This window comes from Engystomops pustulosus, chromosome 10 (genome assembly GCF_040894005.1).
Source record: "Engystomops pustulosus chromosome 10, aEngPut4.maternal, whole genome shotgun sequence".
In the NCBI taxonomy this organism is placed as follows: Eukaryota; Metazoa; Chordata; class Amphibia; order Anura; family Leptodactylidae; genus Engystomops; species Engystomops pustulosus.
Window position 1 is genome coordinate 10,377,411 of NC_092420.1, and position 15,508 is coordinate 10,392,918.

General features: G+C 44.8%; 1 protein-coding gene across 5 annotated transcripts; it reads left to right on the forward strand.

The window, feature by feature from the left end:
• The first annotated feature begins 157 nt into the window (after positions 1-157).
• LOC140103652 (solute carrier family 26 member 6-like) lies at positions 158-14,464 on the forward strand. Of its 5 annotated transcripts, XM_072126822.1 has the most exons (21): positions 158-187; positions 271-485; positions 1,035-1,174; positions 1,496-1,606; positions 1,832-1,998; positions 3,458-3,622; positions 3,816-3,968; positions 4,154-4,236; positions 4,483-4,630; positions 4,728-4,841; positions 5,573-5,650; positions 6,067-6,162; positions 8,039-8,145; positions 8,404-8,473; positions 8,548-8,640; positions 11,027-11,143; positions 11,749-11,808; positions 12,981-13,166; positions 13,369-13,423; positions 13,527-13,663; positions 14,239-14,464. In XM_072126822.1, exons 2-21 carry the CDS (start codon positions 340-342, stop codon positions 14,260-14,262), a joined length of 2,250 nt encoding a protein of 749 aa, XP_071982923.1. In that variant the 5' UTR covers positions 158-187; positions 271-339; the 3' UTR covers positions 14,263-14,464. The 5 variants fall into 5 exon arrangements, with proteins under 5 accessions (XP_071982923.1, XP_071982925.1, XP_071982927.1 ...); XM_072126826.1 differs by lacking the exons at positions 158-187; positions 1,035-1,174 and having other exon boundaries at positions 398-485; XM_072126823.1 differs by lacking the exons at positions 158-187; positions 271-485; positions 1,035-1,174 and adding an exon at positions 856-904.
• Positions 14,465-15,508: the final 1,044 nt, after the last annotated feature.

Sequence of the window (15,508 nt, forward strand, 5' to 3'; positions counted from 1 at the left end):
TATGTAGTCGGTAGGTAGAAAATTAAACTGAAGAGTAAGACTGCATGTTCTGACTACACAAAGCTCGTAGTCTGTTAGCATGGCAACAGTGTACCATGTTAAACCCGCCAAATGATAGGAGAATTTTAAATAAATTTTAAACTTTTTCATTTTAGGAGGTTGCGGGTTAAAGAAGTTTCATGTGAAAGTGGGTGTAGACTAGAAAATAAACTGAAAACCAATTCCAGATTTTGGTTTGAGACACATTTATTAATTTTCTTTCTTTCACAGTAATACATAAGAACTCCTCATCCTTTTCTCCTCATATCTTCAGCCTTAGTCTGGTATAGATAGATAATCATGGCACAGGACAAGCAGAGCGCAGGCGACAAGTATAGCTATCCTCAGAGGCAGCAGGCCATAAGTGAGGCCGACCTGGATAGGATAGCTCCAAGGACCAGTGTTATAAGGCCCCCCATCTGGAGAAGAGTCAAGAACCGTATACGGTGAGTACAACTATCTGTATTGATAACACATTTTCTCAAACACGGGGGCGTAACTACAGGGGTAGCAGCCATAGCAGCTGCTATGGGGCCCCCAGTGTCAGGGGGCCTAGGCAACTGGGGTATTGCATGTGAATGTGCTATATGTGATGTGTATATGCTGTAAATGTGTATGTATATGTGATGTGTATACATATATGTGATGTATGTCTGTGTATATGATGCACGGGTGCATATGGTTATGTATGTATGTGCATATATATGGTGTATGTATATTTTTAAGGGGTAAATAGGGCCCCATTTATAAGTCCACTATGGGACCCTGCCCTTCCTAGTTACGCCTCCTGTCTCAAACTATATCTGTTATTGTGTGACAACCAAAATGGCCGCCATTACAGATCCCATAAGACTCCCGTACAGAGGTACATCACCTTCTCCTATATAAAATATACAGTACAGGGACCGGGTGACGACCTCTGGGGAGCAATAATGGAGGTCACACAGTCTTCCTCAAGAAAATAACATGAATTTCTGTTCTGATTTGTTTTCAAGATGTTCTCAGGCCACAGCCAAGTCCTTGTTGCTGAAATACATCCCTGTCCTGCGCTGGCTCCCGCGGTATCCATTCCGGGATTGGATATTGGGGGACTTTATTTCTGGGGTCAGCGTTGGAATAATCCAGTTACCACAGGGTAATTGACCTACGTATAGTCATATACAAAATGGAGGCCGCGCAGTGACTGGTTGCTAGGAGACATTGTTTACCTTCATTTATTAAAGCCAATATGACATATATTTTTGCGCCTTGTAGTTTTATGACTGAAACCCACAAGTATTTCAGTTCCTGCTTCTGAAATGGGAATGGACCTTCGTCACAAAATGGAGGAAAACTTTGTAATGGGTTTTATATATGATGTGATGTATGAATAGGATTCGGGTGTGTGAATGATGCCTTAGATGGCATCTTGGCGATGATGGTCAGGGTGTATAATTTCTTATGCGTTTTATTCCAGGTTTGGCTTACTCGCTCCTGGCAGGCCTGCCCCCCGTCTTTGGCCTCTATACGTCCTTCTTTCCTGTGATTATATACTTTCTTCTGGGCACCTCAAGACATATATCAGTAGGTAAGTTCAGACACGGTGTTTCAATGGTAGCGACAACGGGGCAGGTTTAATTGGTTGCTATTTGCAACTAAGAAAATTCTTACTTTTAGACAGCTTGATAAATCTGCCCCAATGTGATTTATAGTGTAAGGGTATGAAATATTTATCGGGATCCTTAGATATGGTTGGATTCACCGTCCCTTTGAGAAGATATTACATGAATTGATTCTCTCTTTTATCGCCCAGGTACATTTGCGGTGGTGTGTGTCATGATCGCCAGTGTGACCGAATCCCTGGCACCCAACGAAAACTTCATGCTCAATGACACTTCCACTTCTATAGACATAGAGGCCAGGGACCTGCTGAGGGTGGAGCTCTCCATGGCCCTGGCTTTTCTTGTAGGACTATTTCAGGTAGGATTGGATTTCAGTGATTTTAGCTCTGTAGTATAATACAGGATGTAACTCAGGATAAGTAATGTCATGTATGTACACAGTGACTGCCCCAGCAGCAGAATAGGGAGTGCAGCTCTGTAGTATAATACAGGATGTAACTCAGGATCAGTACAGGATAAGTAATGTCATGTATGTACACAGTGACTGCCCCAGCAGCAGAATAGGGAGTGCAGCTCTGGGGTATAATACAGGATGTAACTCAGGATCAGTACAGGATAAGTAATGTCATGTATGTACACAGTGACTGCACCAGCAGCAGAATAGTGAGTGCAGCTCTGGGGTATAATACAGGATGTAACTCAGGATCAGTACAGGATAAGTAATGTCATGTATGTACACAGTGACTGCACCAGCAGCAGAATAGTGAGTGCAGCTCTGGGGTACAATACAGGATGTAACTCAGGATCAGTACAGGATAAGTAATGTCATGTATGTACACAGTGACTGCACCAGCAGCAGAATAGTGAGTGCAGCTCTGGGGTATAATACAGGATGTAACTCAGGATCAGTACAGGATAAGTAATGTCATGTATGTACACAGTGACTGCACCAGCAGCAGAATATTGAGTGCAGCTCTGGAGTATAATACAGGATGTAACTCAGGATCAGTACAGGATAAGTAATGTCATGTATGTACACAGTGACTGCACCAGCAGAATAGTGAGTGCAGCTCTGGGGTATAATACAGGATGTAACTCAGGATCAGTACAGGATAAGTAATGTCATGTATGTACACAGTGACTGCCCCAGCAGCAGAATAGGGAGTGCAGCTCTGTAGTATAATACAGGATGTAACTCAGGATCAGTACAGGATAAGTAATGTCATGTATGTACACAGTGACTGCCCCAGCAGCAGAATAGTGAGTGCAGCTCTGGGGTATAATACAGGATGTAACTCAGGATCAGTACAGGATAAGTAATGTCATGTATGTACACAGTGACTGCACCAGCAGCAGAATAGTGAGTGCAGCTCTGGGGTATAATACAGGATGTAACTCAGGATCAGTACAGGATAAGTAATGTCATGTATGTACACAGTGACTGCACCAGCAGCAGAATAGTGAGTGCAGCTCTGGGGTACAATACAGGATGTAACTCAGGATCAGTACAGGATAAGTAATGTCATGTATGTACACAGTGACTGCACCAGCAGCAGAATAGTGAGTGCAGCTCTGGGGTATAATACAGGATGTAACTCAGGATCAGTACAGGATAAGTAATGTCATGTATGTACACAGTGACTGCACCAGCAGCAGAATATTGAGTGCAGCTCTGGAGTATAATACAGGATGTAACTCAGGATCAGTACAGGATAAGTAATGTCATGTATGTACACAGTGACTGCACCTGCAGCAGAATAGTGAGTGCAGCTCTGTTGTATAATGAATTGGTATTAACTCTTTCCTCCCTTTCACAGATCGCTTTGGGTTTTGTACAGTTTGGGTTTGTGGTCACGTATCTCTCAGACCCTCTAATAAGTGGCTACACCACAGCGTCTGCTGTCCATGTGTTGGTGTCACAACTGAAATACCTTTTCGGAATTACATTGAGCCAGAAGACGCAGCCATTGTCCTTGATATATGTAAGTTACAAAGTTGGGGGATGATTTGTGGCATGGGGGGATTCAGTTATATACATTACTAGCAAGATGCTAGTTAAAGGGACGGGGCTCTGACAACCTCCGGACTTGATAGACTCCCTTTAGAATGTAATAGACAGTAGACTGCGACACTGACTTTTTATTTGATTCTCCTCTTTTCTTCCTTTATGTTTAGACCATTGTTAAAATCTGCTCGCGATTGCCAGAAACTAACATCGGCTCGCTGGTCACGAGTATCGTCGCCATCGTTGTGCTCTTGCTGATGAAATTCTTGAATGAGAAATTTGCTACCAAACTTTTAATACCGGTTCCCATTGAACTGATCATGGTAAATATAAATGTACCCCACACCTAGAGGTAAATGAGGCTATTACAACCGCGGAGGTTTACGCCTCTGAATGTCCATGTGGGGGGATTCATATCTCTGAACCCATATATAAAGGGTGGTAGGGGCCCCTAAAATTGTCCAATTAGTCCCCTTCTATCATTCAATCTTTATATATTTTTTTTAAGCTCATTGTCTCCACCGGAATTTCCTTTGGAGTGGGACTATATGACAAATTTGGGATTGAGAATGTTGGACACATCCCTGTTGGGTGAGTAATAAATGCTTGAAATAACACTAATCATTTAAAAAAGTAGATAATCCAACTAGTTAGTTTTTGGCTGCCTGCAGCTACCACTAGGGGGAGCTATTCGAATTGGAATCAATGAATCTGTATGCTTCTGAGCTCCCTCTAGTGGTGATGCAGGGGATTGGGAGATTTGTATCAGAAAAATCTAATTTATCAGTACAGACTATTGTCTGCAATGGCGGCAGTGCTTTATAATCTCTTTTGTAGCTTGAAGATTCCGATGTTACCGGATTTCAGCCTGTTTCCAGATATTGTTGGGAATGCCTTCACCATTGCCGTGGTGGGATATGCCATAACTATCTCTTTGGGGAAGCTGTTTGCCTCTAAGCATGGTTACAAAGTGGACAGCAACCAGGTGAGTCAGGTCACCCATCATGTTGCATCCTATAGGGGAGGAGCTATGGCTGGTTGAGGCTCCGCCTTCATAGTGCTCTCCATGTACTTTCTTAAAGGAGCTCATCGCTATTGGATTCAGCAACTTTATCGGCAGCTTTTTCCAGTGTTTTGCCATTAGTGCCTCCGTGTCCAGGTCTATGGTTCAAGAAAGTACTGGAGGAAACAGTCAGGTGGGTTATCTATATCAATCCCCAGGAAATCTGGGTGACAACCAATGTGGTCCTCCACTTGATGTAAAACTACTACTTTCTAAGCAAGCCTTGATGGCCTCAAGTTGTCAGGTTAGCTGGGGGTGAGAGTTTACAGGTAAACATCAACACGTTATGTTTATAACATTTAAAGGGGTTGGCCACTCTCTTTTACATAAGTTCCCCATGTAACTTTATTGCCTTGTAGATACTCCCTGAATGTTTATCAAGTGATTTAGCAGCCCTGCTTCTTACTTTTGTGCTGTGTGCAGACTCCCCGTGTTTCTATGTTTACATTTCTGATCTCTTCTGAATAGGAGGAGCTGTAGTAGGAGACTATGACTCATCCTGCTCCCTCTTCCTGTCTCAGTCTGTGAGGACGGACTGTGAGATGAGAGATACAGTGGGTGATGCCATGAGGATGGCCCAGAGCAGTGAAAGCAAGGAAACTGCGTATTTATGCAGGGTAAAGTCTGAACCTATCAAAAGAAGCACTAAGTCTTAAAGGGAGTTGTACAGACAAAGAAAAACATGGCTGCGTTGTTCCAATAAAGCATCACACCTGTCCCAGACTTTGCCTAGTATGACAGCTCTGAAATACTATGGGCTGAACTGTAATACTAAACACAACCAGTACACAGGTGGGGTGCTGTTTATTATTTAAAAAGCTGTCATGTTTTGATAATCCTAGCCCCTATTAATTGTCCTTGTAGGTGGCGAGTGCTATCGCATCTTTTGTCGTCTTCATCATCATACTGCGAGCTGGGGAACTCTTCCAAGACTTACCGAAGGTATATATGTAACATACATGACCATGTTCACCCTTCTAAATGGGACTGTTTTACATTATGAAAAATCAAGAAATACAGTTTTTGAAAACAAAAAACAGCTCCATTCTCTGTGTAGTGGTCAGACCAGGCAACTGCAGCACAGCTCCATTCAAATGTATAGGAGCTCTGCTGCAGTAACAGAGATCAGCCACTACACAGAGAATGGAGCTGTTCTTCTGGCTCTACTGGACACAAGAGACAACTGTTAACATCTATGGTTATCAATATCATAAAGATGGAAAACCCCTTTAAATACAATTCTAAATCATAGTGTGATTAGATGTGTGAATTGTAATTACTCAACCAGTAATCCCGTGAGTTCTAAAAGGAACTGTCCACTCCATGATTATTTACATTGTTTCTCCATTCCATTGTAGGCCATTTTGGCTTCCATCATTATAGTCAATCTTAAGGGGATGTTTAAACAATTCTCAGAAGTGAGAGTCTTATGGAGGAGCAACAAAGTAGACTTGGTAAGCACTACACCCCTCAATCCCTTCCACTTAAAATTATGTAGACCTAAAACTTCTCACAGCTGAGGCTTTGTTACAGTTGTATCCATTCTACACAATCTTCTTTGAACTTATCAACTGACACATTGGGGCACATTTACTTACCCGGCCCATTCGCGATCCAGCGGCGCGTTCTCTGCACAGGATTCGGGTCCGGCTGGGATTTAAGATGGTAGTTCCTCCGCCGTCCACCAGGTGGCGCTGCAGCGCCAAAAATAATCTTAACGCCCCGGAATGCACCATCCCATAGAACAGTGATTTTCAACCTGTGTGCCGCGGCACACTAGTGTGCCGCGACACAAGGTTGAGTGTGCCGCGGGGGAAAGTTGCCCGAACTAGGCTGCCCCGGTGTCGAGCTGCCGCCGCGCCCCCGTATTTCTGCCCCATACTTACCTCCAAGTCCCGCGTCGGCGATCCGCCTGTCTTCTGTAGCTCCTGTACCGCGCGGCCCATGTCACGTGACTGACGCGACCTGACGTCAGGTCGCGTAAGTCACGTGACCAGAGGCGCGCGGTGCAGGAGCTACAGAAGGTGAGCGGATCGCCATTAGGAGTGACGGTACGCGGAAGAAGACATCAAGGGTAAGTATATAAGGTTATTATTTGTATAAGGAAGGTAGCAAGGGTTTTTTTTTTTTATTAGTAAAGGTAGGCTGGGGCTTTTTATTTGTTAAGGGGGGCCTCTAGGGCCTTTTAATTAGTAAAGAGGGGCCTCTAGGGCCTTTTAATTAGTAAAGGGGGGCCTCTAGGGCCTTTTAATTAGTAAAGGGGGGCCTCTAGGGCCTTTTAATTAGTAAAGGGGGGCCTCTAGGGCCTTTTAATTAGTAAAGGGGGGCCTCTAGGGCCTTTTAATTAGTAAAGGGGGGCCTCTAGGGCCTTTTAATTAGTAAAGGGGGGGCTCTAGGGCCTTTTAATTAGTAAAGGGGGGGCTCTAGGGCCTTTTAATTAGTAAAGGGGGGCTCTAGGGCCTTTTAAATAGTAAATGGAGGCCTCTAGGGCCTATTAATTAGTAAAGAGAGGCCGCTACGGGCTCTTAATTTGTAAAGGGAGGCCGCTACGGGCTCTTACTTTGTAATGGGAGACCGCTAGGGCCTTTTTATTAGTAAAGGGAGGCTGCTAGGGGCTCTTGATTAGTAAAGGGAGGCCGCCAGGGGCTTTTTATTAGTAAAGGGAGGCCGCTAGGGCCTTTTTATTAGTAAAGGGAGGCCGCTAGGGCCTTTTTATTAGTAAAGGGAGGCTGCCAGGGGCTTTTTATTAGTAAAGGGAGGCCGCTAGGGCCTTTTTATTAGTAAAGGGAGGCCGCCAGGGGCTTTTTATTAGTAAAGGGAGGCCGCTAGGGGCTTTTTATTAGTAAAGGGAGGCCGCCAGGGGCTTTTTATTAGTAAAGGGAGGCCGCCAGGGGCTTTTTATTAGTAAAGGGAGGCCGCCAGGGGCTTTTTATTAGTAAAGGGAGGCTGCTAGGGCCTTTTTATTAGTAAAGGGAGGCTGCTAGGGCCTTTTTATTAGTAAAGGGAGGCAGCTAGGGCCTTTTTATTAGTAAAGGGAGGCAGCTAGGGCCTTTTTATTAGTAAAGGGAGGCAGCTAGGGCCTTTTTATTAGTAAAGGGAGGCAGCTAGGCCTCGCTCGGCCACGCCCCCCCGATTTCTGTCGCGCGCATGCCGGCCCCGATGCGCCACAATCCGATCGCGTGCGCCAAAAACCTGGGGCAATTCATGTACAAGCGGCGCAAATCGGAAATATTCGGGTAACACGTCGGGAAAACGCGAATCGGGCCCTTAGTAAATGACCCCCATTGTAACGCATTGTCTATTTGCTAATTGTCTTCTCTTCTATCACAGGTTACCTGGTTGGTGACATTTACTGCCACAATCCTGTTCAATATGGACATTGGCCTTGCCATCTCTGTTGCGTTTTCCCTGCTGACCATTATTTTCAGGACCCAGCTGTAAGTAGTCCTGACATCACACATTAAACCGCTTGCAGTCTCCACTAGGGGGAGTTAAGTGTATACAAAGGCATCGTTCTACCATTGAGTTTAATTACAGCTGTATAAATCAATGTGCAGTGAGCTCCCCCTAGTGTTGGCAGCAGGTAAAATAAACTTTTTATAACTTATAAAATCAATGACACAATTATATAGTGGACTGAGATCGGGGTTGATATTGAGTTTTACTATGTGTTTAATCTCTCATTCATCTTTCAGATCCGATTACTCCATTTTAGGCCAAGTATATGAGACAAGCATTTACAAAGATGTGTCAAGGTGTCATCAGGTATCAGATAGACCTGTGAATCTGTAATTTATAGAAATTCTATAGATTCATACATTTGTCTTCCCGTGTTTCAGGCGAAGGAGATTTCAAGGATAAAAATCTTCCACTCTTCCTGCACAGTCTATTACGCCAACGCAGATCAGTACCTGGAGACCCTCTGTCAGAAGGTAATATATGTGTAATGAATAGTTAATGACCGGTGAGCATATATGTGTAACTGTACCGTACTGTCATGGGAAAAAGGTAGAGCAACCTCTATCTTTCTCCCTACCTACAGACGGTCACCATGCCTGGCTATGGAGAGGGGAGGGGTGAGCAGAGCTCATCCCCCCCCCCGCCTCTCCCGCCGAACGTGCGCTATGCCTGGGTCCCGATCCGTGGTAGTGTCAAAGGCCACAAATCGGTCCCAGTAGCTCAGACGACCACATGGGGGAGATATATGGCAGGAAGTAGAGTCTGGAGATTCCAGTTTTGTTGTCCTGCTTAATGTGGGAGATGTACACTGTTATATACATATACTGTATATTATGCTGTATGTATAATGGTGCACATCCCCCATTCTTTAGTGTGTCAGGTTGGCTGCCATGGCCCCATGACACTGCGGGCCCCATTGCAGCTGCTTTGGCTGCTACCGCTGTAGTTACGTCCCTGTATGTAGTAGATTATCCCCTCTGTGTGCAGTGTATGGGAGACATCCTAGCAGCCAGTCTCCAGCCTCCAGTTCTGAGACACCTGAGAATTACAGATAGAGGCTACAGAGGGGAAAACTGCTACACACTGCAGGATACAGCTCATATAATGTCCAATGTGGTTCTGATGATGGTTCTGAGTAAGTGAGAGAAGTGTGTAGTAGATTATCCCCTCTGTGTGCAGTGTATGGGAGACATCCTAGCAGCCAGTCTCCAGCCTCCAGCTCTGAGACACCTGAGAATTACAGATAGAGGCTACAGAGGGGAAAACTGCTACACACTGCAGGATACAGGTCATATAATGTCCAATGTGGTTCTGATGATGGTTCTGAGTAAGTGAGAGAAGTGTGTAGTAGATTATCCCCTCTGTGTGCAGTGTATGGGAGACATCCTAGCAGCCAGTCTCCAGCCTCCAGCTCTGAGACACCTGAGAATTACAGACAGAGGCTACAGAGGGGAAAACTGCTACACACTGCAGGATACAGGTCATATAATGTCCAATGTGGTTCTGATGATGGTTCTGAGTAAGTGAGAGAAGTGTGTAGTAGATTATCCCCTCTGTGTGCAGTGTATGGGAGACATCCTAGCAGCCAGTCTCCGGCCTCCGGCTCTGAGACACCTGAGAATTACAGACAGAGGCTACAGAGGGGAAAACTGCTACACACTGCAGAATACAAGTCATATAATGTCCAATGTGGTTCTGATGATGGTTCTGAGTAAGTGAGAGAAGTGTGTAGTAGATTATCCCCTCTGTGTGCAGTGTATGGGAGACATCCTAGCAGCCAGTCTCCGGCCTCCGGCACTGAGACACCTGAGAATTACAGACAGAGGGGAAAACTGCTACACACTGCAGGATACAGGTCATATAATGTCCAATGTGATTCTGGTGATGGTTCTGAGTAAGTGAGAGAAGTGTGTAGTAGATTATCCCCTCTGTGTGCAGTGTATGGGAGACATCCTAGCAGCCAGTCTCCGGCCTCCGGCTCTGAGACACCTGAGAATTACAGACAGAGGCTACAGAGGGGAAAACTGCTACACACTGCAGAATACAAGTCATATAATGTCCAATGTGGTTCTGATGATGGTTCTGAGTAAGTGAGAGAAGTGTGTAGTAGATTATCCCCTCTGTGTGCAGTGTATGGGAGACATCCTAGCAGCCAGTCTCCGGCCTCCGGCACTGAGACACCTGAGAATTACAGACAGAGGGGAAAACTGCTACACACTGCAGGATACAGGTCATATAATGTCCAATGTGATTCTGGTGATGGTTCTGAGTAAGTGAGAGAAGTGTGTAGTAGATTATCCCCTCTGTGTGCAGTGTATGGGAGACATCCTAGCAGCCGGTCTCCAGCCTCCGGCTCTGAGACACCTGAGAATTACAGACAGAGGCTACAGAGGGGAAAACTGCTACACACTGCAGGATACAGGTCATATAATGTCCAATGTGGTTCTGATGATGGTTCTGAGTAAGTGAGAGAAGTGTGTAGTAGATTATCCCCTCTGTGTGCAGTGTATGGGAGACATCCTAGCAGCCGGTCTCCAGCCTCCGGCTCTGAGACACCTGAGAATTACAGACAGAGGCTACAGAGGGGAAAACTGCTACACACTGCAGGATACAGGTCATATAATGTCCAATGTGGTTCTGATGATGGTTCTGAGTAAGTGAGAGAAGTGTGTAGTAGATTATCCCCTCTGTGTGCAGTGTATGGGAGACATCCTAGCAGCCAGTCTCCAGCCTCCAGCTCTGAGACACCTGAGAACTACAGACAGAGGCTACAGAGGGGAAAACTGCTACACACTGCAGAATACAGGTCATATAAAAGGTTAAATAAACTTTACATTATGCGAAATCTCTCTGTTACAGTGCGGGGTCGATGTGGAGAAACTGATTGAGAAGAAAAGGAAAGCCATAAAGAAAAAACAGAAAAGAGAACTGAAAGAACTGAAAAAAGCAAAGAAAGAGAAAGAACGCAGTATTACGGTGAGGACAGATATGACAGATATGTCTACTTACTGCTCCTCTGACGACTATAGTGTGATAGCCGAGCTAAGATTGACCAACCGTTGACTTCCATCTTGATGAACCAGAGACATAACTCATAGATCCAGGCACTGTGACTGTGGGAATTATCTTATATTTTTTATCCATGGCAGTCTTCCTTCTAAAATCAACTTTTAAAATTATCCAAATGAGCCTGAAAGTCGATGGGTGTATTATTAGAGCCCCCATTGTCCTACAGATTCATAGGCTGTCACATTCTGAATGAGCACTTCCCCCCTCCCACTGTGTGCAGGAAGTCAGAGATGTAGAGCACAGATGACTTCTGTAACATGCCCATAGCCATTCATTAGCATAATTCTAATAGTTGATTTTAGAAAGAAGGAGGTCATGGATAACACATATAAGAAGATTCCCACAGTCACGGTGCCTGGGTCTATGTGTAATGTCCCTGGATTTTAATGGTAGATTTGCTTTAGAGGGTATGTAATCTATTGCAACTATTAATTAACCCATTAGGAAACAGTTTTTTGGCTTTAGCTCCCATGCAGACCCATCATGACCCCTTTTTGTCTTCTCTTTTGTAGATCACAGGACATGACAACTTTGCCTTTGACCATCTTGAACTTGAACATGAGATAGAAGAGGTACAGTTATATGGAAGTGACCACCATTACTGATGTCCTTACTGGTAAACGGATTATGTCAGCAGGTGTGACCATGCAGACTGCAGCCAGTGTTACTGCTGTGCTCTGTGCAGCCAGTGTTACTGCTGTGCTCTGTGCTCTCTGCAGCCAGTGTTACTGCTGTTCTCTGTGCTCTCTGCAGCCAGTGTTACTGCTGTTCTCTGTGCTCTCTGCAGCCAGTGTTACTGCTGTGCTCTGTGCTCTCTGCAGCCAGTGTTACTGCTGTGCTCTGTGCTCTCTGCAGCCAGTGTTACTGCTGTGCTCTGTGCTCTCTGCAGCCAGTGTTATTGGCTCTGGAGAAATAGGTAATTGTACCAGTGTGAATGTTTTTAATATCAGAAAAGTTTGTTTTGGAGCATGTCCTCACACTGCTGTGCTCTTATCTCTCTGCGCTGAATGGCTCCACGGCCCCTCCCCTCTACGTTAAGGCTTCTGCTTGAATACTACAGCAGACATGCAGAGGTGAAAGGCCAAGAGAAGCTACAATCCTGACAGCTAAATCAATTTTTCACAGTCCTGCTGCTACTAAAAACATGCACTATGGTATGCGTACACATCTCTTTAAAGACATTAGCTAACACTGGCTGCAGAGAGCACAGCAGTGTGAGGACACTACCCCAGTGCACTTGGAGAAACTCAATCCTGGGATATAAATCCATATATCACAGTCCTGCTGCTACTAACAACATGAACAAAGGTCTGATTACACATCTCTGCAGGGACAATACCCAACACTGTCTGCAGTCTACATGGTTACATCCGCTGACAGATCCCTTTAAAGGGGTTTTCCCACGAAGCCAAGTTAGACCCTATCTACGGGATAGGGCTTAACTTGCCGATCAGTGGGGGTCTCAGCGCTGTACTCAGCAATCTCTGTACGATCCATAGAGATTAATGAAGCATAACGGTCATGCGCGGCCGTTGGTCGGACGGAGCCCTTGTTTTCGCGATCTGCGGGGGTCTCAGTACGTTAGGCCCTATCCTGTGGATAGGGCCTAACTTGCCTTCGATGGAAAACCCCTTTAAGCAAAAAAACTACAGCTCCCAGCATGCACCTTGCAGATTCACTGTATATTAAACTGCATAACTTCAGGAACACCTTCATACCCGTCTATGTGTTTATACCTTCATAGCACAAGGAGCAGGATACGAAAGAGAGCTCCATCATAGTTGTGCCGGGCCACGCGGCTAGTGAGGACCCTGGGGGGAAGAGCTCGCTGCAGTCACTGGGCCTGGAGAAGCCCCATTTCCATTCCTTAATTTTGGATTTCTCTGCAGTGAATTTTGTAGATACAGTCTGCGTCAAAATTTTACGAAAAGTAAGTGTGATGAAGACGGATGGATGTATATTTTATTCATTCTAATTGAAGTTTTATGTGACGGGGCCGGGGGTTGTTCATGAAAGAACAGTAAACGGGGAAACCGTGAGTACAATAAGTTATACATAATACATGATATTGTTATATAGTATATTATAGTATATTAGTTATATATTATATTTATGTATTACTGTTTTTACAGATCTTCAAGAATTTTGCGGAAATTGAAGTGGATGTCTACCTGGCTGGCTGCAATGGTAATATAGGGGAATAATCTAAACATAAGAGTCTGGGAAAGCTGGGTGACGACACCTGTTGGTTTCTATTCATGTGTACAATGTTCTATGTTCCATCCTTCAGCATCAGTGTTAGTCGGGCTGGAAAATGGGAACTTGTTTGATGAAAATATCACTAAGTCTCAGGTCTTTACCTCCATCCATGATGCCGTCACCTACCTGACAACAGATCGGGAGGAGATCTCCGTGCATGAAGCCAATGTGAGTCCTTGATATGTGTGTAAGATGTGGTCATAGCGGATGTGCTCTCCCCCAGAGCAAGCAATAGAGGAGCTCTCAGGTGCATGTAACACCCCACTAACTTCCAAAAAGGTTACCTATTTAGTCACGGTCACCTCTGGGAGGGATGACTGCAGGATCTGACTACTTGTTGTGTGTTTGTAGTCTGTAACCATGGATCTTACATTAGTTCTGCATAGGAGCGCCCTGCCTTGTAAAGTTTGGCTTTTAAGGGGGGGGGGGGGTACCTCTCAGATTAGGGTTGAGATTAGATGGTCTGTGGTGGGGTGTATATAGTGCAAAGTTGGTTATTATGTGTCTGCACGATGTATGGAGACAGAAGCAGACAGCGCCATACACTGAATAGTGGTCATGGTGGGGTACTGCAGCGGGACTCATATTCAAGTAAATGGGAGCTGAGCTGCAACAGCTTTACACAATGCGGCGCAGCGCTGCCTTCATCTGGGCTCAATAGACTATCATAGGACTGATTATCTAGATGTCAGATCACCTTTTAGGGTCTAAAGTCCTATAAATAATCCTGTTATGTCTTATAGGGAGGCCCAGATACAAGACTATAATCCATATAACGAATCACTGAAGCAAACCATCATCACAACGTGTTAGACGCCTCCTGTCTACAAGATGGAGATGCCTGTGATGTCCGATCAATGCTCAGCACCCGTCATTCTCCTTGTATCACGGGTGTTTGTGTGTTCATACATGTTGGTGATAACCATAGACACGACTATTGTGTATGTCACATGTGTGGAATATATATACATCTGTAAATAAAGTCTCTTCTTCTTACTATTATTTTGTTTAATTATTCATTTTGGATTTACACAGAAACTTTTAATCCACCCCTATCCCTGACACAGATTTGAGTGGTTCAGTTGGGCCAGATGAACAACAGATACCTGGCTGCAAAGGATCAGGCATACTGAAATCGATGTGCCCAATCCTTATGTCCCCCATAATCTGTAGAGAGTTAGGAAACCCACATACACACATGGTCAGCACCCACCAAAATACATCCAATATTCAGAATGGTCACCTTAAAGGGATATTCCCATCTCACAGACATGAATAGACAGAACCCATCAATTCCCCTGCTGGGGGGAGAAGATGAGCTGTGAAGAGCAGAAAAGGATGCCGGGGTGAGGGGCACTACAGGTTTTTTATAGTACTCGAGTATAAGTGGAGTGGGGCTTTTTCAGCTGAAAAACTTGGCTTATACCCACGTATATACTATATTACAATCAATTAGGTCCCCGGCTGTCCAGCAAAGAAGATGGCACCCCGCAATCACATCGCCGGAGGACGATAGCAGCCCCCTCCCTCACCAGGTATGTAGATCCTGAAATAACAGCATTGACCACTGCCAGATCTAACTGGTTAAACAGTCCGGATCCAATGTCATTCTGAACCAGACTGTTAGAGCAGTGGCCCGGCTGTCATACGAAATCCAAGTCACTGCTCTTCCCTGCACTGGAAATTCCTGCACAATTTAGGCTGGGCCTATCCTAAGCCCCCTTAGTGACCGACATAGCAAAGATAGCAAATGGGTAATCAGGGGTTAGTGATGCACATACAAATGTCACACCACTAGGGGTCCAACTATGGGACTTTGAGTTTTGCAATGAAAAGAGAACAGAGATATAATCCTTTGTAGCCAGCAGTTGGTGCACTAACACCTCTATATAATAATATGAATTCCTGTTATATCTATTTACCTGTGTAATAAGGGGCTAATAGGGATCTGAGATTCTGGGATCTGCCTCTATGATGGATTCTGTCCTTAAAAACTACACACTCACTACTTTA